The 26,688-nt window shown below is 30.8% G+C and overlaps 2 protein-coding genes across 2 annotated transcripts in view; both read left to right on the forward strand.

Annotated features, from left to right (window-relative positions):
• LOC142334016 (uncharacterized) overlaps positions 1-13,514 on the forward strand; it is a 38,627-nt gene extending 25,113 nt beyond the window's left edge. The window contains exon 6 of the mRNA XM_075381683.1: positions 13,461-13,514. Within this exon, the coding sequence (XP_075237798.1) occupies positions 13,461-13,514 (54 nt within the window). The remainder of the gene's footprint in view (positions 1-13,460) is intronic.
• On the forward strand, positions 4,349-25,777 carry LOC142334017 (uncharacterized). Its single transcript, XM_075381684.1, has 5 exons — positions 4,349-4,469; positions 14,052-14,204; positions 16,688-16,816; positions 19,535-19,762; positions 25,715-25,777. The coding sequence occupies exons 2-5, from the start codon at positions 14,055-14,057 to the stop codon at positions 25,775-25,777; spliced, it is 570 nt and encodes a 189-aa protein (XP_075237799.1). The 5' UTR covers positions 4,349-4,469; positions 14,052-14,054.
• Positions 25,778-26,688: the final 911 nt, after the last annotated feature.

The raw sequence follows: 26,688 nt of genomic DNA on the forward strand, positions 1-26,688 counted from the left end.
TTCTTTAAAATAAAAAATACAAAAAAGAAAAACCGAATCACGTACAACTAATTTTTATACAATTTTCGAAATTTAATTTATTTTATTTTATTTTTTTTTTTTTTACACTTATGAACATTATTCAGTGGAATGTTAGAGGTATTCGGTCCCGCATTGAATATATTAGAGTACTAGCGCACACACATGATCCACTAATCATGTGTTTCCAAGAGACTCACCTTCTACAACATGACCCAAGTACACTCAGAGGATACTTCTGTGAGAGATGCGACTGCCTAGTAGACAGTAGGGAGAGTGGTGGAGTAGCGATTTTCATGAAGAATGGGGTGTCAGCTACAAGAATTCAACTAACCACTCTCATTCCTGCTATTGCAGTAAAGGTCTCTATTCCCTTCAAATTGCATATCTGCAATCTGTATCTCTCACCGAACACTGAGTTCAGTGCTTTAGATGTCTCAAATCTCCTCACGCAAATACCATCTCCATCGTTAATAGTAGGAGACTTCAATGCCCATCATATTTCCTGGGGCTCAACCTTCTGCTCCACTCGAGGAAATATGATAAACAGATTGAGACAAGACTTTGACCTTTGCCTACTGAATAATGGATCACACACATTTATGTCCTTATCAACTGGTACTATATCTAACCTTGATCTCTCCATATGCTCACCGAATGTGCTCCCTCATTTTAATTGGTCTGTTTGTGATGACTTTCACGGCAGTGATCATAGACCAATTATTATTGGTTTCGGTGTAGACTGCGAGATTAAAAGAAGGCCACGGAGATGGATTGTTGAAAAGGCAGATTGGAACGGATACCATAAAGCATTCCAATCTCAGTATGACGATGGAGCGAACATCCTCGACCAATATTCTTCTTTTACGTCCATGATACTTGAGAATGCCAACAGATATATCCCACAAATATCGGGTAATCCTAGACGTCCTTTCGTTCCATGGTGGAACGATGATTGCAAATATGCTATTAGGAATCGACGGCAGGCACTACGCAAATTTTATCGTAGGCCTACAACAGAAGATCTAAATTTATACCGCAGGGCTACAGCGGTGTGCCGTCGAGTATTCTTGGACGCTAAGAGGAATTCATGAACGAAATACGTGAGCACTATCTCACGCACTACTCCCACGTCTACTGTATGGAAGAAAATTCGTGCAATTTTCGGTTCACCGAAACAATTTATTCTCAGTCTTATTGATGAAGGAGAACTCCTTTCATCATCCTCGGAAGTGGCAAATAGTCTAGCAAAATCTTTCCGCTCGGTGTCTCTCACCTCATCATATAATAACGATTTTCAACGTTACAAAATACAAATAGAAGTATTATCGTTAAACATTGGTGAATTAAACACTCCATTCGTATTTAAAGAATTGTTACATGCACTTAAAAACTCACGGGACACTTCCCCTGGACCAGACAACATTCGCCTTTCCATGCTTTCACACCTTCCTAATTCGGCACTACAACAACTTTTGAATATTTTCAACGGTTTATTCTCCGAACAAGTCTTGCCACCCGGCTGGTCAGAAGCATTTATTATACCAGTACTAAAACCTGGTAAAGACCAAACGAACCCCTCAAGCTACCGCCCTATTTCATTGACAAGCGTTTTGTGTAAAATAGTGGAGAGAATGGTAAACCGCAGACTTACATGGTACTTGGAGAAACATGGCTTTCTGTCTCCAGAACAGTGTGGTTTTCGACAAGGACCATCTTCTATTGACCATTTAGTGTCACTAGAAACAGCCATACAAAACGCTTTCCTAAATCGGCAGCACCTCGTCGCTATCTTCTTCGATATAAAAAAGGCGTATGACACAGCCTGGCGACGTGGTATTCTTAACACTCTCAAAGAATGGGAAATCAAGGGCAATATGCTTGCTTTTATCCGGGGATTCTTAAATCACCGAACGGCTCGTGTTCGTGTGGATGATTCGCTCTCAGATAGTGTCATCTTGGAGAATGGAGTGCCCCAAGGTAGTGTATTAAGTGCCACCTTATTTTCTGTAGCCATAAACGATATTACCAAATGTGACCATACTCCTGTCTCATGCTCTCTATTTGCTGACAACTTTGCTATCTACATTGCAAGCCGTTCAGCACCTACAGCAGAGAGACTACTGCAGAACACTATATCTCACCTTGAAGCTTGGTCCAGGATTACTGGTTTCACATTTTCATCCGAAAAAATACGAAATGGTACTCCGAAAGATTAGTTTTTTGCCTGCAACTAAGGTTCCTGTCAACCGATTCTCGCCAAACTCCAGAGAAATCTCAATCTACTATGTTTACTTCACCTCACAAAGTTACATCAATATCGGTTAAAAATAGCGCCCGCAAGAACGAAAAAAATACGAAATAATACCCTGAAAGACTAATTTTTTGCCTGCAACTACAGTTCCTGTCAACCGATTCGCGCCAAACTCCAGAGGAATCTCAATCTACTATGTTTACTTCACCTCACAAAATTTTTTTATATGCATCAGCAATACGACTCAGGTTGGCGGAGAGGAATTCTAAATACACTGGATGCATGGCGTATACTAGTACAAGGGAATCTCCATTGATTCATCAGAAGTTTCCTCAGTAGTCGGTCCATTCAATTTTCAGTTGAAACGAATATATCCGACAGTTTCCACTAGAAAACAGAATACTCTAGGATAGTGTCGTAAGTGTTACCCTTTTTTCGTAGCCATAAATACTGTAATAAACAACGTGCGAAAACCCCTTATTTTTAGATAATTTTTCAGTTTTTCATTGTATGTTGAACTTTAGCTACTGCCGAGAGGTTGCTCCAAAACAGAATAACGCGTTTAGAATCGTAGTGTAAAACGACTGGATTCACCCAGATTAAATTTTTAAGATTGTGATATGACCAGTGACTGATGGGGGTAAAACATTTGAAGAAGCAGAAGGTAAAATGTTAGACATTGAGATTTCTGTCTAATACTTGTTCGGGAGCTGATCAAGTATACGTGTTGAGCTTTTACCCGTTCCTTCTTGGACTACGGTTGCGTAGCTTATTTATCCGCATGAGCCACCGCTCTTAGAATGCTGGATGTAGTCCATCATGCTACTGCAGCGTTTCGTACAAGACCTATCGTAAGAATTTTAGCGAACAGTAGTAAGCTATCTCTTTGGTATAGATAAACCAAATAATCCGTTCCTATGTAGCTCACATTAATGTCAAATCATCCGACCTGTCAAAACTCCAACCCGCTTCATAATGGATATGAGGAACAGTCGAGAAATACTGCCTCACTACGCAACAAAGCTCAGTATGTTATCATATCACTAAATATAGAATTACCTCCAGATCTTACTGTTACCTAATATTATTACTTCCCTTGAGAGCCCAATCCATCCTCTCTCGTAAATTTTTGCTTTAGTCTTTGTCGACTAAGGCATTAATTAAATAGTATTGTGTACTTTTTATCACAAAAATTACAAGAATCCGGTAGCTTACAACAAGAATTTTATAAAATTGTGAATAACATGAATCCTGATGTTAATATTCATACAATTGGATCTAACTACGATGATAAATCTGTTGATTGCAATAAAAAATGCATGTTTTTCCTTCACACCATCGTTAGTGTTTTTGTCAGGAAGCTGTATACTAATGATAAGGCTTAAATACAATTAGTTCAACATATCGACATTTAGTTGTCTGTTAAGATTCAATGAGTGCTTTTCATTAGTAACTTTTCGATTAGTAACCGGTACTCCCGACAACCTGTTGTCTCTGAGATTAAGTTTATTATCTCTAGGTTGACTCGCCATAAGACATGTGTGAGCTTCTGCTGGATCCCTAGCTATATTGGAGTTTCAAACGATGAGTATGCTGATAGTGTGCAAAAGAGCCTTGTTTGCAGCTTTCTTTCACTAATCACGTTGTTTCGGACAATCTTTTCTGTTTTCTGAAGAAAGCGGTTCATGATTAATAGAAGTGAATGGAATGCTACCATCAACAGTAAACTTCATCCAGTTAAGAACACTATAGGTAAAAAATGATTACTGGTATGATTTATTAACGTAAATTTTATTTTATGTATAACTACGTTCTTTTTCTCATCTAATCCCTTTATGCTCAACAAAAACATCATTATTATTACAAGCCTGAACAATTTTTTTGCATAAATTAATAAACAATAATCGCTTTAATAATTTTATGAAAATTTCAGTAAATTCTGAATTTTTATATTAAACCACTTTAAATGTTCATTGTTCACGTTATTTATTAAGTCTATTTTGCAATAGTACATGCATGTTTGTATATGTATTTTTTTTCAATATTTTAAGTACTAAAGTGTAAAATGCATGCGTAGGATTATTGATCAACAGTTAGCTGTACGCTTACTCTGTGTCCGTCGGGTTGTTATGGTAATATCTATATTTTAATTTCACCATCATTTATTAGTTGGATTCTTATTTGTTTATCTGACAAAGTAAGCAATTTTATACTCTTAATATAAAATAATAGAATTTAAGTTTTTTTTTGTATTTATAACACGGTAGTGTGAGCGTTATCCTGTGATGCAAAATTCAGTTTAGTTTGTTGTAAAATCGTTTATTTAAGCAACGTCTTATGAAATATTTATTTCATCATATATTATGGGCACATTTTTATTATTAGTTGTTTGCAAATAGTAATTTTCTATTATATTTTGACCAAAATTGTTATACAATTATAGTTTATTGTAGTTTACTATTATTATTTTTCTAACTATAGTAACATTAGAAATTATAATAGTTATCTTCTTATCCGTTATTTTCCGATTCTAAAAAAAAAAAAACTTAATAGTTTACAATTTTGTAATAGACTGTTGAAGCTTTCAATTATGTTATAATTAACGGGAAACAGATCTGTTTGATGATAACTTGTACATATGTTAATCTGTGTTATTAGTTTAAGGTAAAACTCACTAAAATAAACGGTGATTGGCTACAACAAACTATTATGACAGTCACTTGATCTTGGTTTACTGGTTATATTATTATTTATAATTCCATGTTCAGGATTAGATTTGAAATATCAGAAGATATTTTTACCAAAATAAAATGGGCCTTTACTGGTTGACTTTGTCCTTTAGATGCAATATTGAATGAAAAAACTTTAGTCTGATGTATCTGAATCTAAATAATTTAAGTTTTCAACCATCTCCCTGTAATGTTCACCACCGGAAATTAGAGATCAAAGCCAGAGTCAACTACAGCACAGTTTTTATTACCAAATGGACATTCATTTGATTTGTGGCCCCTTACCTTGCATTTACGTCAAATAAGCCCTGCTTAACAGTTTTAAGAGAGATGGCCTAACGTTCCACAAGAAAAACATTTGTCATTGTGATTAGCCTTAGCATAACTCCCCTTTCTAGAATTAGATGTATAAGCACTCTTCTTGGTTTGAGAATCGACCATGAGTTTAAATAACATAGCCACGGCTCCCAACTGATTCCTCACAGCCTTTTAACCTGAATTCTTAGGTTAAACGTCGTTACTGCAATTTAGACCATGTCTTATCTTCTGCTGGTAAGTCATGCCATGTGATGTAAATGTGGTCAAATTCTTGTGGCAATATTTGTAAAAGTGTTGCACACGTATCACCCTAATCTGTATTTTTTGCCTAAGGGGGACATTTTCATTTGAACTTAATTGTTTTTGCAAGATGCAACTAGCTACCCTTAAAAGAAAATTCTATCTAAAGAAAGAATAGTTCTTTTCTTAGCCTCTCCATTTGCTTTGTTCCATTCGCCAGTTTCTTCTGATAATCAGGCTTTACAAAGATTTCATTAACAACTTTAAACAAATTATCTCTTTCCAAACATGTCTGCACAATAATATGCTTAAAAGTTTTTCCAACATCATTGAAATAAAATAGTTCATAGATTGTTAACTAGAAGAAAAAAGCAAAATACCACATCGCTTAAACTGGTATTTCCGGCAATATAAAGGAAAACCCACATATCTATTATCCATCTAATGTTTTAGTAACTGAAAACTGTCTGTTTTGCAACCATGTTAGGTAAAACTCACTATAATAAACGAAGATGATTTACAAAAACTGTTTATTTTGACACTCAACAAAGGTACAAAAATATCTTCACAACTAACTAAATACCAGATGATTCACAAACAGGCTTCACAATTTTAAAAGTACATAAAAATTTATTGAAATAACATACAGATTTGGTTAAGGTCTCATTTCATAGCAAAACATATCAAGTTTGTTACCTAACATTCAGTTTTGTTCGATATGGCCTCCATTTTTAGTGCAACATACATCGCACCTGAAGTTGAACTCATTTCAGACTAGCTAGCAAGTCAGACTTTACTTCTGCAACTGCTGCATTAATTTGAAGTCTTAGCTCAACAAGATCAGCAAGCGAAAGTGGTACATAAACCCAATCATTAATGAAATCTCACAAGAAGAAATCTAGCGGGGGCAAAGTGGCCATGTAATTGGATCATCACGACCAATCCACAGACCTGAGAATCGAGTATCAAGAAAATCTCAGACATCTAGGCGGTAGTGATGTGGTGCATTGTCTTGCTCATAGTACCAGTGTCCATATTGGTCATTGTTTCAACTGAAGAATTAGAAAGTTTTGAAGCATGTCCAGCTAATCGATACGATTTACAGTTGCCTTCTGGAAGAATAATGGGCCGTACCATCTTAATTTTCTTAGGGGACAAAAACATTGACGTCAGAGCTATCACAAATGAGCTGCCAAGTTTCTAAGGGGTTTGGCTAACCCCATATTTGGCAGTTATGGTTGTTCACCTTTCCACTGATGTGAAACATTGACACACCACTAAAAATTCATTGTCAATGCATTGTTGTCTGCAGTTCTATCCAACATTACCACATAAAATTGCAGCTGAGCAACTTTGTTGTTATCTGTAATGTATTGAACCATGATGTTAGTTAATACGGCTTCAAGTGCCGTACAAAAATATAAATATGAAAATTTCTCCTAACATGGGTGGGCTGGCAGTCAACTTACAATGGAGTTTGTTGATACCCTTTTGCAATCATGCAAAAGGGTATCAACAAGGGTATCAATATGCTGGTGGCGAGGGTTTCTCCTTTAAATCCAAAATGGCAGTTTCCAACTTGTTACTGTTTTGAAATAAACTGTAATTTTTGAATCATTGAAGTAATTTACTTTTATATTTTCAATCACAGCACTCAAATGACGAGTGTTCCAGTCTTATAACTGGGAAATCTTGAGTTCTGGTTTCTTTGATGTAAGATGATTTTAACTTTTTCTTATGTGTGCACTATCACAGTTGATTTTTTATTATATAATATTATAAGAATCTGGAAAAAATGTTTGCTGATTATTATTTCATTATTTCAACCTAAAACATTTATGAAAATAAAATTAATATGACTGGGAATAACGAATTTCCCTTCATTATTATTAAAGGATAATAAATAGACAATAAACAGATTTTTTTGTATAAAAATTAAAATAAATTTATTTATTTGAGGCATGTGGAAAATTCTGTATATGTTAAATATTCACATGTAGTTTATTAACACTTTTTTTCTAATTTTAAATAAGTAAATAAATAAATGTTTATTGTGATTTTTGTAGAGTAATTCATTATGTATTACAAAATAAATTGTAAGTATAAAAATAGATTGTAAAATAAAAAATAGATATGTTTGAAGTGTACATTATTATTTAAATAAAACTCATGAAATATTATGAAGGTAAATATATTAATTATAAAAATTCACAAGGTGATTTCTGAACAGGTTGCAAATAAATCTTCTTTTTTTTTAAATAAAATATTTAATAATTCATCAACAGAGTAATAAATATTGTTAACATAAAAGAAGATCTTTTAATGATATTATAAATAATTGGGTGGGAGGATTTTTCAGATAGTTTGGAATTTATTAAAGATTGTAGCAGAAGCACAATAACAACCTCTTTTGTAAGCCAAAATTTTTTGATGAGTTATATGAAAACAGTTTCGTTGTCTGGTTCAGTTAAGATGGATATTGTTATTTTTTTAAGGATAAGTGATTATTCTTTTTAACAAAGATTGCAAATTCATAAATATAAACAACAGAATAATTAACATATTTAATTTTCTAAATGTAGATCTATTTGATTCATATTTATGGATGCCAGATAATTATCTGACAGTCCTTTTTGATATCTTAAAAACTCAGCTGATATTTTCAGGAAACTGTCTAAGAGATGAAATCTGTCTTATACTTTATAAGAGAAAATATTTTGGCATTAAATAATATAATAATGAACACAAGAGGTTGGTGTTTTATCAATTCACTTAAGAGCAAAACGGTACGGTTTGATTTTTTTTTACAAACAAAACCAATTTGATCATCTCACGAGAACATGTCATCTAATAAGAACATTTTTGCTATTGCAAATACAGAATTTAATTTATATTTATGTTTTCATTTCATTCATAAACTCTTACATGTCAAATGTGTTAGCCTGTAGCAGTTCAGTTTTTTTCACTCTTTTTAACACTCATTTTTTTAACATGATTGTCATCAGTTGAAATTGATCAGGATACAAATATTTTATTGTAAGGTTTTTGTCTTAATTTATTAGATTTAATCTGATAACATTATGCTGCATCTAAATTTCTTATACATAATTTGCTGTTTTATTTTTAATTATTAGAATTTTGTGTAATTTACATTAACCATCAGTGGTTACTTCTTTCTGTGCTGTATTAAGCATCAGGCATATGCATAAAACTGACATTTTTATGACTAGTCATTTTAGTGATATTTAAATGTAATATTTATTAAAAATATAAAAAAATATGCACATTTAAACAAAACTAGTGTCTTCCCTATGTGGGTCACACAACCTCTTGATAATGTCCTACAGTTTTTGATAAGAGCCAGATGAGCCGTAGAGGGATCATATGATTAATTTTAATATTGTTTACAAGTTAACATATAAAAAAAAGTTACTTGTAGCTATTAAGGAGATGCACCTTTGTACATCTCTTAACTACTGTTATTATTATTTATTAAAACATTCTTTACTATTTTACAAAAAAAAACTATTTACAGAAAACTATAACATTACATGAATTCCATTCATAATTTTTACCACTTGCTAATCAATTTTATTGTAAATTTTTCAATACTGAACATTTTTACACAGAATCGTGATTAACAAAATTTTTATTAAAGGTTTTATGATATAACGTAATCAGTCAATTAATTTCACAAACCTGGTGTCTGCTGTGCTGAAGAAGCAATCAAGAGAAAAAAGGCAACACACAGTCGAACACTTTATTGTCACTCTTTTGACAATTTTTGCCGCGGTTTCTCTATTTTCTGTTTACCTCTTCACTTTGTAGCAGCCACTGCACCTTTGTCTTGCTGTTGACTTCTTACCTTTAACATTGATCAGTCTAGGTACCTTTGCAGTCTCTTTTGTAGATCCATCTTGACTGACTTCAGTTTGCACATCATGGTCAAACATCTGTAGAAAATGAAGAAGTCAACTCTTCCCTAAATGTTGTGGTTTTCATTGGAGGTTTCTGCCCTTTGTTAACATGGTTGTATGAAAACCAAGCAATTGAAGTTCCAAAAAGTATTTCAAAAATGATCTTCTGATGCCAGTTGATTGTATGTTGAATGCTGGTGGAATATGAGCTTAATTTGTTAGAGAAATCTATAGATGCTTTTGCACTGTTGTAGTCCGTTACGACCTTGGGTTTCACGATGTTCTTTCCTTTTTTTCTCTTTTGTTACAGTTTCATCTTTTGCGTTTTGTTGAAATCATTAACACATCCCTGTTATCTTTTCATTTCAAGACTGTTATTTTTTTCTGTACCTAAACTTTCAGTTGTAACTGCTTCATCTTTTTTCAGATACTATTTTATTTTGGATTTCCTTATTGATTAGTTCTTGAGGTACCAACACGATATGTATAACAATCAAGTAACTGAGAAGCCAATGATACACCCGTGTACCAATTGTTACAATAAAGTGTTCATCTAGCATCAAGTAATGATCCAGCATGATCCAACACATATTTTTCTAGTACCCTTTTGCCTGAAATTGCTTCTTTTCCAGTATATAGCATGAGATTCCACAGACCAGCCATAATTTGGAAAGTTTCATCCCATGCCTGTGCCATTTTTTGGACTGCAATGATGAAAGACAAGCCGCCCCTAAAAGGAAGTACTTCTTTTCCAGTATATAGTATGAGATTCCACAGATAAGCCATAATTTGGAAAGTTTCACCCCATGTCAATGTCATTTTTTGGACTGCATTGACAAAAGACAAGCCGCCTCCAAAAGGAATATTTTTTCATCTATGCACATCTCTTCCAAGGAATTCATTGCATCTTGAAATTTTAGGTGAAGCAAGCAACCTGGTTAGAATGCAATAGACTTACTTAATATTCACTATTTTACCAAGATCCACCCACAAAATTATCCCAAAGAAAATTTTCATTTCATTTATAATGGTTTTATTAGATTCCGTTTCATCAGTCTAGAACTTTTTGTTAAATTCTCAGTTGGTCTCTTTCTTTTTTCAAATCGAATCGTTTGTTCTGCATAACGATTTATCTCAGTGACTAATAAATTGAAAATGGCATCATTGATGAAAAGTGAATAGTGTATTTCTTGGGGTTTGGCAATGTGTACTGTTGCTGTTATTTGATCTAATATTGGAAAAACATTGGGAAAACTAACTGGATTTTCACTGGCTGGTCCCAGTATCACATATATCATATATTACCAATATCCCCATTAAAACTTTTTTTTTTCAATCTTGTTAAACATCCCCGGCCTCCGCCGTTAGGCTATGCGCAGGAATGTCGGAGTGTCGTGGCAGTCGACTGCCCCCTTGTCTTGCCTTTTCTGTGGCGTCCCATCGGGGTCCTCTCAGTTTCATCAAGATGCAGTAGCCCTCCCTTCTGGACAAACACTACATCCCTCCACTGAGAGGCTACCCTTCCCGTCCCTACACTAGGTTGCCGGCTACGCCTTGCGCGAAGCCGACAAACCGCTGCGTCCCCCCTCTCACACCTGAGGGTCCCAAATGCATCACGGAGCACCCCAACTGACCTTCATTCTTGCATATGAAGGAGCCAAGGCGTCCTCTGCATCCAGGCTGCCTCCCTGGCCCTGCATGGTGACCACGATTTGCCCCCCCTGTCTTTTTTTTTCACACCCATCCGCAGGACACAACACAAGTAATAAAACACACTCACTGACACCACCACTTAGCCGCCATCAGGAAAACGCAGTTAAACCTAGTAACACACCCATACAGAATACATAATGAATAAAAGTCTACTCTTCCCATCCGTCTCATTCTTCGGCTTTGTCACCGCTGGTCGTGGCCTTCCTACACACGGTCGCAGTGATCATGTTTGCCATCCCGCCAGCAATAGAAACACAAAAACATAAACAAAAGAAATGGAATACACACTACATAAAATAAAATTCTGTAAACACAGTAACTTCCCGCTGCTGCGGCAGCTCTCATCGCAGTCAGCCACCACTATCACTTGGGGATAATTATATATACCTCAGTTATTAACTGCAGTTAGATTAAATTCATTATCTCCATCACTGTTATCATTATCGAGTGCATTGTTGAAAATATTGAAGCATTGGAGGCTCCAACAGTGCTCACTTCATGATTCTCTCAGTTAATCAGAAATACAATAAATCTGATTATTGTTATCCCTGCTGATATCAGTTAACTAACAGAATTGGAGAGATTCATAGTTCCACGTATCATTTTTCTTCGTATCACTCTCTATAAACCTCTGATTTTTTGTCCTGTCATTTACAACTGGTTTGTCTAATTCTGATCTGTATGTAGGGTTTTCATCAGAATTAGTGTTATCACTAGAATCATTGAAAAACAAATCATTTATATACAGGTGTTTTCAAATTGCTTGGCAGTCTCTCAGGAGATAATTCTATAGCCAAAAATAAGAGAAAAAAGTTAATGCAAACATAAGTCAGAAAACGGCTTGTTAGCAAGTTTTGGCTCACGAAACATTTACCTGTGCTTTCTGCACTTCTGTGAAATTAAACCGTACTAAAATTTTTGGGGTTCAAATCAAGGTTGAAATTGTGTGTTTCCTTAAGGTTTTCTATCTAAGAAATCGAATAAATGTGGTCCCAGACCTCTGTCTTACTTATGTTTTAAGAAACAGAGGGTAAAACACAAAAATGTTTTGTTGGAAAATACACTATTTTAGGTTTGGAATAAAATAGCATTGTAAATTTACAATTAAACAAATAAAAATTTACTGTTAACTTTGTAAACAATTTATTTCTGAGAAAATTAATGTAAATAACATTATTAAAATTAAACACAAATTTGAAAAGTTCAACTTAATTTAGAAACAAAACACACTACTTAGATCGGAAAAGTGATATGATTATAAACGCAACAATTTACATACAAATGCCAAAAATTATAAAAATTAATTTGAAAAACATCTTTCTAAAACATATTACAAATTTTATTTTTTTTAATTGGTTAACAATAACATCTGATCAACAATTAAGTTGAGTGTCTAGGATTTGAATATTCTTTTGAGCAGTGTTTTTACTGTTATTGACCAGTCAGTCATTCACAGTGGGTGATACCACAAAGGTGTTTTCATTTGGATTGTTGATGGACATGTTGTTAATTTATGGCAAATAAAAATGGATTTGGTGCTGTGCGCAAATATGATTAAAATTATCCAGATCGAAGACTACCAGTTGGCAAAACATTTCAACCTTTGTAGAGGTGAGTTTAAGAAACAGATCTGCTTAAACCACAATGATTCAGTGCTAGTCGTGAACATTTTGTGAAAAATGCCAACACTGAAGAAGCAATATTGAATGCGGTTCAAGTATCTCCCACCTAAAGCCTTTAAGGTTGTAACATAGTATTTATGTTTTGCAGTCAATTGTGTTATAATGTTTTCATTTACATTATGTTGTCAAACATTTATGAAAATTGTTCTATTGAAAATCGTATCACTTTTCTGATACAGTTTGTGTGTTTTGTTTTTTATTAAAGTTTAACTTCCTAAATTTGTGTTTAGTTTTTATAGATATTTACATAAATTTTCTCTGGATTAAATTCTCTACAAAGTTGATGAGAAATTTTTATGGGTGTATACCAAACCAAAAAAAGTTTATTTAAGAAAGTACCAAATTTACCTTTTGATTTAGCCAATTTTTACCCCGAGAATTTTAGTACAATTTAATGTCACAGACGTAGCAGAAATCAGGGCTAAATGTTTCTTGCCTAACTCGCTAACAAACTGTTAGCGACACGTGACCTGTGTTTATATGTACTTTTTTTTATTTTTTGGCTACAGAATCATCTCCCGAGAGATTGCTATGCAATTTGGAATCACCTTTATTTACCTTAGGGAGGTTCATTTGCTAATTGTTCTAGGTTTTACCATTTCTTGTAATTTGCTACTTGTTAGTGACACTTGATCCATCATAAAAACGAAATTGGAGCTTATAATAGTGGGATAAGATGTTAAAAATTTCAGTTAACATAACTGCATTCTTTGTTTTACAAATATGTAAACGGCTGTATTCATCATCTCATTATTGCTGCCATCATAAAATTTCTGAAAGCTAAGGTTCATCGCTAACTGTGAGTGTTGACTACACTTTCCAAGAAAAAACAATTCTGTTGTAAGGATATGCATATGAGCCATGTGTAGTTTACATGGCCTCCGATTCAAAGAATCAGTGTGCCAATGGCATGTCACATGGCCTCACAGACAGATTTAATGTGTCACTCATGGCAGTCAGTGTTTTAATATTCACCTGTTCTTATCATTTTCATTAAGAAAGCTTGCATCAATATAAAATATAACCTCATTCAAGTCACCATAAAACATTAAACCAAGAATAATCATTAAGGAATTACAAGAGATGTGTTTATGAACTGTATTATTTATATAGTTTTTTGTTTTTTTTATTAAGGATAGTTATATTAATTTTTGTTTTTGTCTTATTTTGTTTTTTACAGATAATGAATGGGCCAGAAAATAATTCTTTTATTAACGAAGCTCTGCCTGTTAATAACGTTGATGAATTTGAGAATAAACAGGATAAAATAGCAGAAGTGATATGCCTTTTTTTACCACAACAGATGACTGAAACTGTTACATCATCTGAGGAAGTAAGTTTTTTAATTTCTTTTTGTGTATGGTTGGCCATCTGAGGACCATAAAGCAATATTTTTGATTCATTTCTGTTTCTTCTGTTTGTTTTATTTTATAGTTTTCCAACAATTCTTGATTCTTTTGCTTTGCTTTTGCCTTCTCTGTTCTGACCAAATGTCATTGTTACATTTATCTCCTTATCTTTGAAATCCCTGAAATTTTTTACTGGTTTTCTTAAGATTGTTGTATATTGTACTTATACCCTTCAAATATCTAATTTCAATTAGAAATACAAAAATCTACTGATTTCTATTATTTTTACTGTAAATGTGTTGGAGTCAACTTATTTTACACACTTTCTTCAGGCTCACAATACCTGTAAATTGATTTTTTGAACCTGAAAAAAGATTTGGGTCATCATTTTCTGATGTAATTTGACATTTTTTCAATTTCATTTTACATTTAAATATCTTTATTACTTGTCAATTTGTATCCATTTTCTTGTATTTTTATTCGTCCTAAGATTTTTCTCAAGTTTTTACTTTCTTTTTTTCTATTGTATTTATTTTGTGCGATTTCAAACTGAAGTTGCATCTGATGCAAACAGGTCATCTAGTTTGATTACCGTATTTTAGTGCCTGATTTTAACAACGTTATTTAAATATCGTTCGTTAGTTTGTAGACTAATTTTATTTTTCTCATTCTTGTTTGATTTGTTTCTTTATCTAAACCATTAATTTGGATTATTTCTCCCATATATTTAAATTTGTTTACTTTATTAATTTTTCCATATTTTGTTTTTGGGACTTGGAGGAAATCTCTCGACTTGTTTGTCATAAATTCTACCTTTTTGAAAGAAATTCTTAGCCTTATTACTGCTGCAATTTATAGTAATTTAATTGTTTTAGGATCTACAACAAATTCTTCTGTGATGTTAAATGAAGAAGTTCTATTGATTTAGTTGTATGTCTTAATTTGAAATCTACTAAGATTATTTTTTATACCTTGTATTCTTCCCCTTATTATTGTTTTAAGGTTTAAGATTTGTTCTGCACATGATTTTCCTTTTCTGAATCCTTGGTATTCTTCCAGTTGTTAAGAGTCTACGATTAATTCAATTCTAAATTGAACTGCTTTTGAAAGGATGTTATGTGTCATATGTAATAGGGAAATCCCTTTGTAGTTATTTATTCTGTTTTATCATTTTATTTGTGTAGTGGGTGTATTAATGCATTTTTCCAGTTATATGGCGTTATTTTTCACTTTTCCGTATCTGTTGTAAGAAAAAGTTTTTCAGTTTTATCTGTTTTCATGATTCTTTCCATAATTCTTTTCCAATCAAGCCATCACTTTTACCTTTTGTTTAATTACCGGGTGACTTTGTTTATTTTTATTTGATTAGATGGTTTCGATTTTTCATTTCATGTTGCTGTATTTTGGAATTGAAATCTCACCTCGGGTTCTTGGTAGTTTAATAATCTTTCAAAGTACTTGCTAGAATTTTCAATTGTTTTAGTTGTGGAGGCCTACTTTTCCATTTTTATCCTAAAGAATAAGCTAGATGATTGGTATTTGGTAAGTTTTTATACAAAATCTTTAAAAAAACACAATAGATAAAATTATTATTCTTAAGTTAGAATAGCTCTTGATAAGGTATTAACAGACTTAATTAGTATTATAAATGTCTAACCACCTTAAGTTATTTTACATAGTAAAGATAGCCTAGTAATTGTTGATCGTTGAGAATCATCAATTGAAACATAAAAATTTTGGAAATTATCCCTAAGCAATCTGGTTGATGTATGAAAGCCAAAACGTTGCAGTAAATTAGGATAGTCAAAATAACTACTAAAAATGTTTTACGCAGATATTAAATTTGTCCTCGTCAGAGATGATTCAGTACTTGGTATTTTTAACAACAATTTACATTTTCATGTACAGGGCTTGCAAGCTAGTAGCAGTAATTGCATTGGCCTATGCGCACACCTGCAATCAGATCTGGCAGCAAGCTGGTAAAACTTGTTCAAATAATAATAATAATAATAACTACAATCCACAATGAAAATTAGTATAAATTGCATCAAGATAACCATCATTTATTGCATGAGTAGTATCTTTATTGTGTAGATTTATCTTCCAAAAAAACCATGTTCAGAACTATTTATTTCTTTAGGCAAGATGTAATTTTCATTCAAGCTAACATATGTAAGAGTTTGGCAAAAACTTGTAAAAGATTACAATTTATAGAACAATCTATAAGGTGAGTGGCAGGATTTTTAAATTTGGATGATAACACTTAGCAAAAGAAACATTCTCATTGTTTTCCCATACAAAAAATGGCATATTAAAGTTACTTAATTATAATAATAATCTAACTATGGCTGTACTGTTTGTGTATGTGGTAAGTGAATTGAAGATAAAATTCATCTTTCTAATATAAGTTATACAAAAAATAATTAACATATTTACTTTATAGCATTCATTTTTTGGTTTGTTACAGCAAACAGTTTTATTACAACTGAACGAGGAACCACTTTATATTATTAATGGTGATATTCCAAAATATCCTTTAGCAATTGAAGAGACCACTGTAGTTAATTCAGAAAATTTAAATGTTGGAAGTGAAGTGGTAAGGGTGTTAGATTTTTCATACATTGGAACACCAGTTATCTAGATGGACCTTTGCAAGGGCAAATTTAGATAATTGTAAAGTATAATTTGAAATTGATTATTGTATATATTGGACTAATCATTCTAATGTTTAGTGGGTAACACTAAATACAAAAAAAATGTATTTCAGTAAAATTAAAATAAATTTGGAACATTTGTACAATTTAAGAAAAAACAGATACAGTAATATGGTACAAAAAAACAATGTGTACAAATTTGCTTTTCGATTGGTTTAACACAGGCCTAAATATAAGTGTATTTTTGCTAAATGAATTGTAAAAAAGTCAGTTTAAAAACCCAGTAAAATAAAAATCGATAAGAAACTCCATGTTGAAGTAAAGATTTATTTGAAAGGTGTATAATTTTTCAAATAATATGTTGTTTTTAAATTGTTAATTCTGTATTTAAGTATTCCAGATAGTTGGACATTAGATAATTTTATATTGCATACAATTCATTTGTTAACTATATATATATATATATATATATATATATATAGCGTAACTTATTGATAGAGTTCAGATTTTAATAAGCTATGACTGATTTATTAATTGTATTTGGGATGTTATATTTGAATAACAAAGCAATTCAAGTAAGCAGTTTAAAACCGACCTGATATAGACTAATCACAACTGTGTTGTGACATTTTCAATTTCTTCATTTCATTTTATTAATGAAATGAAGAAATTGAAAATACAATAAAATTTAATTCTGTATTTAACATTAGGAAATGTAAAATATTTACTGTATTTTTACAAATGATTTCGAAGTAAGCGCCTTGTGCAGCTGATGCAGCAATCGGTAAGTAATCAAACTGAGAGGCACCTGACGCAAAATGTTGTCAAAGACTTTACTTTCTTATTGTGAACATTCGCCTGCAGTTATCAGTAGTGTAGTTTGGTTTTTTAAGTTGCTCACCCTATGTTCAATTATGTATCCTCTACTCTTTATTAATTGTAAATAAAGAAACTAACCATCTCTTCTTCTTATTTATGTAAAAGTATATAAATATGTTATAATTCAGTTCATTCTATGTTATTGTTCAATTCAAATTTAGTTTTCATTTCGTTAACATACTTATTCAGTAACTTAGATATATTCTTCAACAATGTAATATTCAAATTAAATGTGAAACATATAAAGATTACCAAATATATTCATTAAACATAATTGAACAATGTCTTTATTTATCAGAATTATGAGCCAACAAGATTAATATATAGAATAAATACACCTAACCAAGGTATGGCACCAAGGTGGTTACTTATTCGAACACCCTATGTATGTGAATATATATATATATATATATATATATATATTTATATTAACTAGCAAAAAAAAATTCTTTTGTTATTGTATTTAACCATATTTGATTTGTCCATTTGCTTAGTTTGATCATATTTTTACATATATGAGGTCTGTTCAGAAAATAATCAAACTTTATTTTTTTTAACTTTATTATTAATTTAACAGATTATTGTTCATTGTCCTTTTCAAAGTACTTCCCTCCCTTATTCACACACTTTTCCCAGCGTTGTTTCCATTTTGTGAAGCAGTCTTGGATAGCTTCATTTGAAATAGGCTTTAAGGTCCATGATGAATTTTCTTTAATGTCATCAATAGTCTCAAAACAGTGTACTTTCATCACTGATTTTAATTTTTTGAAATAAGAAAAAGTTGCTAAATGCCAGATCAGTTTCGGTGAGTATGGAGGCTGTGAGAGTGAAGGAACCCATGAGTTGTCTCACCCCAACTTTGGTCTCATTTTGCAGCTCTGTTCATGTAACCATTGTAAAACATCTTAATAGTACGCACGATTCACATAGATGCAAGCATTCCAAATGCATGGTTCCATTAAAATCGAAAAAACTGATAGCATCACTTTTTAGGCCATTAGTTTGGGATACCCTTAGACCAGATATCCTGTACATGAAATATAAACATACTACACTATAAATAAAGTTCCTTATTACAATGATTAATTAATATTCAAAAGCATGTTGATTATGAATATAGTGTCACGTGTTTCAGGGCGATCAGAATATTTAGAGGTTGATAATTAAGAATGTTTATATAATTACAGTTTATTGGTTTAAAACGTTCGTAATTACAACCACACAAATTAATACTAATAACAATGGTGATAAATACAGTAATAATAATATAAGTGACAATAATATAACAGTTAATGAACACAAATATTAATATAGTAATTACAACCACAATAATAATCAGGATAATAGTAGTATTCGATAATAATATTACATGTCAATAACAACAAATCAAAAAATTAATACAGAACATACTACTTGACATAAAACACAACATAATCAAAAGAGTAAGCATGACATAAAAACAACAGGTGTGTATTGTGTTAGCAGGCAGTCTAACGAAAGGTCTTTACTAAATCTTTACTAAAAAAAAAAAAGGTTCTCCTTTTTGTCCCTTTCTGAATTTCTCCAATTATTATATTTAATATTACTTTCATGATAATTGGTAGGAATCCGTTATTCAGGCCCACTATATCGGTCTTGTTACAATATGTTTGAAATATTCAATTTTTTGTACATATTAGTGGATTTTTACAAGACATAATACTTAATATTGTTGTAAATTGATATAATATTACATTAATTCATTATCATCATTTATTTTTTAATTATTTTTAATTTTACAGGTTACTACTGATAATGGAATAATCAAGGAAGGTACCAACATAATTCATGATAATGATTTAAAAACGCAATCTATTGCACAACAGGAAGAGAAACATTTTGTTAATAACTTTTGTCAGACATCTACTGAAAAGGAGAAAAATTATATTTGTAACCTTTGTAAAAAGTCATTTATTCGTAAATGCGATTTAAATAGACATTATAAGACTCATTCTACACAGAAAAATTATGTTTGTAACTTTTGTCAAAAGTCTTTTAGGGAAAATTATACATTAAAATTGCATTTAAATATTCATACTAAGGAGAAAAATTTTGTATGTAACTTCTGTCAAAAAACTCTCACCTCTCACGCCAGTTTAAAGGTGCATATTAATTTACATACTGAAGAGAAACAATTTGTTTGTAAAATTTGTTTAAATACATTTAATCGTAGATATGATGTAAAGAGACATTTTAGGAGGCATCATGCAGTAAAGAAATAATGTTTATAAATTTTGTCAGGAGTCTTTTTATGAAAATTATACATTAAAAGTACATTTAAATATTTATAATAAGGAGAAAAATTATATTTGTAACATTTTTGTCAAAAGTCATTAATTATAAAAACTATTCAGAGACCTCTTATTATTCATTCAAAAGAGAAAAATTATATTGTAACTTCTGTCAGATGCTTTTTAATCAAAGTTGTACTTTAAAACCACATTTACATATTCATACAAAAGAAAAAAATTCTCTTTGTAATCTCTTCCAAAAGTTTTTAATAATCTTTCTACTTTAAAGATATTTTACACACCAAAGAGAAAAGTTATATATGTAAATTTGTCAAAGTCATTTATCGGCAGTTAAGTTCCACACAAAAGAAAAAAATTCTGTTTGTAACGGTTGTCAAAAATGTTTCACTGAGAGTTATTATATTATAAAAATACATCTTAATATTGTTCATATTAGAGAATAATTATATTCTCTTTAACAATCTTATGTTAAGAAATTTGATTAATGAAGAAAATTAATATCTTTCAAGTATGCTTAATTTAAAAACAAGGATAACCAAATTTTTATAATTTAACGTTACATTTATCTCATTTTTGTACTGTTACAACTTAATGCGGTGAGGTGAATCAGCCACCTAAACACTCATATGCGCAGTCTATTTACATCAGTTGAATATAAGCTAACTGAGTTTCGTATGGAATGAGATTAAAAAATTGATTTTTGGCTTAATTACAGATACAAAGAACATTTTTCTTATTTTTTTTTAATCTGTAGGACCACTGTTAAGTATTGCATCAGAGGATGAGATGAAATGGCAGTTCTGTAGCATATGAAGAATACCATGCCTGACCAGGATTCAAACCCAGGAATCCAGATGAAGGCTGACACACACAATTGGGTACCACAGAAACTGGCAAAGACTAAAACTATTTTAAAAAATTTCAGATTTATATATTACTCTACTTATAATATGCAGGTGAACATTTTAAGCCCAGAACCACATCAATCGGATAATTTGGTAGGTGCTGAGGAATTCCACTAGTTCAGAAAAAGTAGTGTAGAGAAAATGTAAGTAAAGTTTACAACTGAGACTTGGTATAAAGAAAATGTTTGTTATATATATATATATTTTTTTTAAGCGAATAAAAACCTCTCAAAAAAATTAAGAATCTTTAAAATGAAAAAAAATTCTTTGTTGCCACTGGTATTTCCAATACATTTTTAAGTTTTTTTTTAATTTTATATATATATATATATATATATATAAAGAAATTTCTATTTAAGGTGTCTTTTTTTACTGATTAATTCACCACAGAAGCTTACAAAGAAGGTTGTGCATTGGATTATGAAAATGGAAATTTGTAATTCCTTCATAATAACAGTAATAAAGGCAAAATAATCTATTTGTAGATTGTCCTTTTTGTAACCTTATTTGACTTTCTAGAACACAATTAAAAAGTATCAAAGTCATGTTACCGTATGCCTTTTTTGATGTTAATGGTTATGAAAATTCCAAATAAATTAAAAAAATTATCATTTATGCCTGTTACATTTTTTAAATGTAAAAATTTAATTGCATAATTCTCTTATTTCATGATCTGTCTTAGATTATTAAATTAATGCAATCAATTATATCTCTCTTTTTTCCTGTTTAGCCTCCGGTAACTACCGTTTAGATAATTCTTCAGAGGATGATATGTATGAGTGTAAATGAAGTGTAGTCTTGTACATTCTCAGTTCGACCGTTCCTGAGATGTGTGGTTAATTGAAACCCAACCACCAAAGAACACCGATATCCACGATCTAGTATTCAAATCCGTGTAAAAATAACTGGCTTTACTAGGACTTGAACGCTGCAACTCTCGACTTTCCAAATCAGCTGATTTGGGAAAAATCAATTATATCTATGCTATAATTAGTATTCTTATAATCTTTACAATCCAATACATCAAAATAATAAATAAAAGGGAAGATTTTTTGTTACTTTTTCACAAAAATGGGTGATATATAATTTCTTTTGGTAATTGTTAAGAAAGACAATACGCATTCAAGTCATTAATTTTTGTAAATGTTTTCTCCATGCAGATTGTAATTATATGAAAAAAATTACTTTATTGTAGTTTTTGATTTTTAAAGTATTAAAATGAAAAATCAGAAAGTTAATTATTTCTGTAGTGGTGAGAATGCTTTGAATTTGTATGAGTACTCCGCGTACACACACAAACATACACACACACTCTTGTGTTTACGATTTTGCATACTTTTTTTTGTATGATCCATATCTGTTTATTATTTGTTCTTAAATAAACTTCATTAAAATTTGTATCAGACTGATTTCAATTACTGATAGATTGTAAAGAACATTAGAGAGGGAGTTTTTAAAAATATTTCACATTTCCGCCAGCATTATCATAATTTGAGTTATTTTCTGCCCTTCATTCTCAAAACTACACCTAAACAAGTCAACTACGAATGTTAAAGTGATTAGGAAGGGCAGAATATAACAATATTAATTAAAGTTAGGTTATTGTTTAATGGAATTAAACAAGTTATCGATATTAGCCGACATAACCTTACAGTCGCCAATCTCATGTAACTAACTTTAAGTATTAATTTGGCTGACTGTTAGGCTGTAAATTATTGTATACAATAACCAATTATTATCAGAAAATAATGTGTATTACACTTATACAGTACTGAATTAGAAATTTTTTGTGAAGATAATCTAACTTACGAAGGGCATAACTGGTGAAAAGTGTTGTACTGATGCTTTTGTTGAGGTTATTTGAATCATTTAAATTAGAATGTAGTGTATAAAAATATTTTTTTCATTGACTTTTTATTACCTTCTCATTTACTAAGATAAAGTAAAAAAAAACATTCTCATTATTATTAGAAAATGAACATTTGTAACATTTAAAAAATACAGTGAACCTGTAACTTGGTTGCCCAAAGGGATTAAGCACAATTAATTAGATCTTTTAAAGAGATAGGAAGTATTAACAAGTACTGCTTTGTAAAGTTGAAGCTTAATTCTAAGAATATGTATTACATTAATTGCAAGTCCATCCAAAATGATTTTTAATTTAAAAATTGTTCAAAATAAAATTGACAGATTGTTTACGTACAGAAATAAAAAAAACAGTGAAAATTGACATATACAACCCAACAACATAAAATTATATTTTACTATTTTTAATATATGAATAGATTTATTTTAACAACTTTATGTATTCATTTAGAACGAATAAATTTTGTTGCTTTTGTAAAATTAATTGCTAATTTTCTTATTATTAAACTACTAGACATGCCCTACAGCACACTCTCTGCTGCTAGGCCTTCTGAGCAGGTTGTGCTGGTGAGTAGTATTTTGGAATGGGATAATTAGATGTCTAAAGTTGATTATCTCTTGTGTAAAAATATTGTTTTTGAATGATGAAAATTGATATAATGAAAGTTAAATTAGAAATTTAAGTCTAGAAATTGATACTAACGAATCAGGATTTTCTGGTAGTACATTTTCTGATTGGTACATTCCAGTGCCTACTTTTTGGTTATAGTTCATTATTTTATGAAGAAAAACAATCACAGAAATAAAAAAAATATATTGTTAATATATATTTTACATGTGCATTGATACACACACATACACAAACACACACACACATACATATATATACATGAGATATATTAATATTAATAATATAACAAGAATACACCTGACCACCAAAAGACATTTACTAACAAAACTGGATTTTCCGCTAGTGATTGGTACATTCTGAAACTAAGCTAAGGGGGCAGACACACACACACACACACACACAGACAGATACACATACAAATGCCCTTTATAGGGTAGGATTAAAATACAATTTCTGTGTTGTTCGTGTACCACGGATCTATAGAGAATAGCCAAAACCAATCAAACCAACTAATACAACTTCATATCAGCCGATTAACATGCTACCTGCCCTTTCAAGAAATTTCTACATGGAAGATTAATAACTTTTTACGACAAAAGAAACTCATTTCTGACTACTACTTTGGCTTTCAAACAGATCATAGTACTATCGAACAGATTCATTGAATTTTTGCTAATATTAAGACAGCTTTAGACAAAACAATTCAGGTTTATCAGTTTTCTTGATATCTGCCATGCCTTTAGATAAAGTGTGGGACACTGGCCTTTTTAAAATTAATCAGCATCAATACTATCTTAACATTTTTAGTGAGGTTTTTTAAAGTAATAGAAATTTCAAGGTTAAATTCCAGACTGAATCATCTTCAATATGATTTAGAATCGCCTAATTACTGGTCGACAGTATTTTCCAAAAAGTATTATTTTTTCCATATAAATTTAAAAAAATGTAATATAACTTACTATATTCCATGTATTGGTATAATATTTGTAACAAAAAGGTGTGGATTTGTGCAAAATAATAAATTACCGTACTGATAGATCATCTTCACGCCCATCCTCTTTTCCGTATTCTTGATGCTTTCCTTTTCTATTGTCAGTGTAGATTTGATAATACATGCAGAGTATATCAAGATTTCATTGGTAAGTGTCAGTGCTATTTAGCTGAATGAAATACCCATTCTGATGGGATTTCATTCAGCTATTTATACCGAGCATCTGAATCCACTCCCTCAAAAACAGGAAAATAATTAGCAATAACTAATCAGCTGTTATGACAATTTATTAAAGATAATAATTAATCCAAATTAAAATCTATTTAAGATATAGTTAAATTAAGAGTTTAAGCATGTATCCGCAACATTTAAAAAAAATTTTTTTATTAAATTTAATATTATCTTGGAATTACCAAGCATTTTCAAAAAATATTCAATCTTTAGGATATTAAAGATTTCTCATATTTAATGAATTTAATTCAAGCAGTAACTTACTTCAAAATTATGATTTTTACTTAATTTCTGATCTCTATGGCAGAATAGTAACATTTGCCTTTTATTCAGAAGATTCTGAGATTGAATCCCATCAGGCTTTGCATTTTGCATGGACTATAAAATTCATCATATTAAGAAAAAGTATAATAGGCCTGTTGTAACTGGAATGAAAAAATTTAGGACAAAATATTTATTCGATTGTGATCATAAAAATAGCTGATAAAAATTTTTAATTCATTTTAACATCATTATTTGTTTTATAAAAGTAAAAGATAATCTTATATCTTTAACTACAACTATTTAAACAAAATGATCAGAAAAAATAAATATTAAATAAAATTCTAATGTATTAATTATTTTTTTAGTTATTGCTACTAAAACTATAATTTACTCACTGGAAAGCCATTAGGTAAAATAATAATAAATATAATACCATGTAATAATAAAAAGACCAACATAGAAATGTAAAAATGACATAAAAACAAAGCAAATTTTGGGGGAGTGACAAATGGTTTTGCATTATCATTATCCGGGTCCAAATAATTACAAGAGGCTTCTTCTCAGATAATAAAATATCTGTAAAACAGGCTAAAACTGTGAAGAAAACTAAGATAATAATAGAGATAAAATTGGAATAGTAAAAGAAACGTAAAAATTACGATAATGCATGAAACATGAATAACAAAATAATATCAAAGTTTTAGTGGGTTAGATCTTATTAAGTATATTAATTCTTTTTAAAAGTAAGAATATCTGGTCTAGTGCATTCTTGTCATTCCTAGGATGCGCCGTATGTCCCTAGTGAAGTAAATGATTTTCCTGAAGAAGAAAGCGATGAAGATTAGAGGAAATAATTAGTTTTAATGAAAGATTTAGTTAAGAATATTAGTGTTATTAATAAATTTTATTTGAATATGTAGTAGATTTTCTACTTTTTAATCATTTTTAAAAAATTTTTATTGTACAGTAGATAATATTACTAATAAAGAGATGATTGTATTTTTTAGTTCTTTGTAAATTTTTTTTTGAGGGTCTATAGCAATAATATTATGTTTTATCACACTTTTTTATATAAGCAAAATAATTTTATAATAATAATAATCATCTTTTAATTACCTTTTTCTTTTCTTTGTAACAGTGTTAACAATATTGTACAATCATTTTATTGCGCAGTATATTTGTCTCTTGGACAAAACAATCAGGAGGTTGTGTTTCACTAATATTATATTTTATGAACAATATTTTTGCAAAATAAAACGTAATTTTCGTCAGACTTACTGCTTTTCTTTCACAAATGACTGGACATGAGGGTAGAATTCATTAAAAAAAATGTTAAGTACATACAGGTATAAGACACCAAACCCACCGGGTTGGTCTAGTGGTGAACGCGTCTTCCAAAATCAGCTGATTTGGAAGTCGAGAGTTTCAGCGTTCAAGTCCTAGTAAAGCCAGCTATTTTTACATGGACTTGAATACTAGATCGTGGATACCGGCGTTCTTTGGTGGTTGGGTTTCAATTAACCACACATCTCAGGTATAGTCGAACTGAGAATATACACTTCATTTACACTCATACATATCATCCTCATTCATTCTCTGAAGTATTATCTAAACAGTAGTTACCAGAGGCTAAACAGGAAAAAGAAAGAAAGAAAAAAGGTATAAGACACCATGTCCATTTTTTAAAATTCAAAATATAAATTAATAAATATGTAGTAGCATTTATTAGAAATTAAATAAGGTATTTTGATAGAAA

This window comes from Lycorma delicatula, chromosome 13 (assembly GCF_047948215.1).
Source record: "Lycorma delicatula isolate Av1 chromosome 13, ASM4794821v1, whole genome shotgun sequence".
Taxonomy (NCBI): domain Eukaryota; kingdom Metazoa; phylum Arthropoda; class Insecta; order Hemiptera; family Fulgoridae; genus Lycorma; species Lycorma delicatula.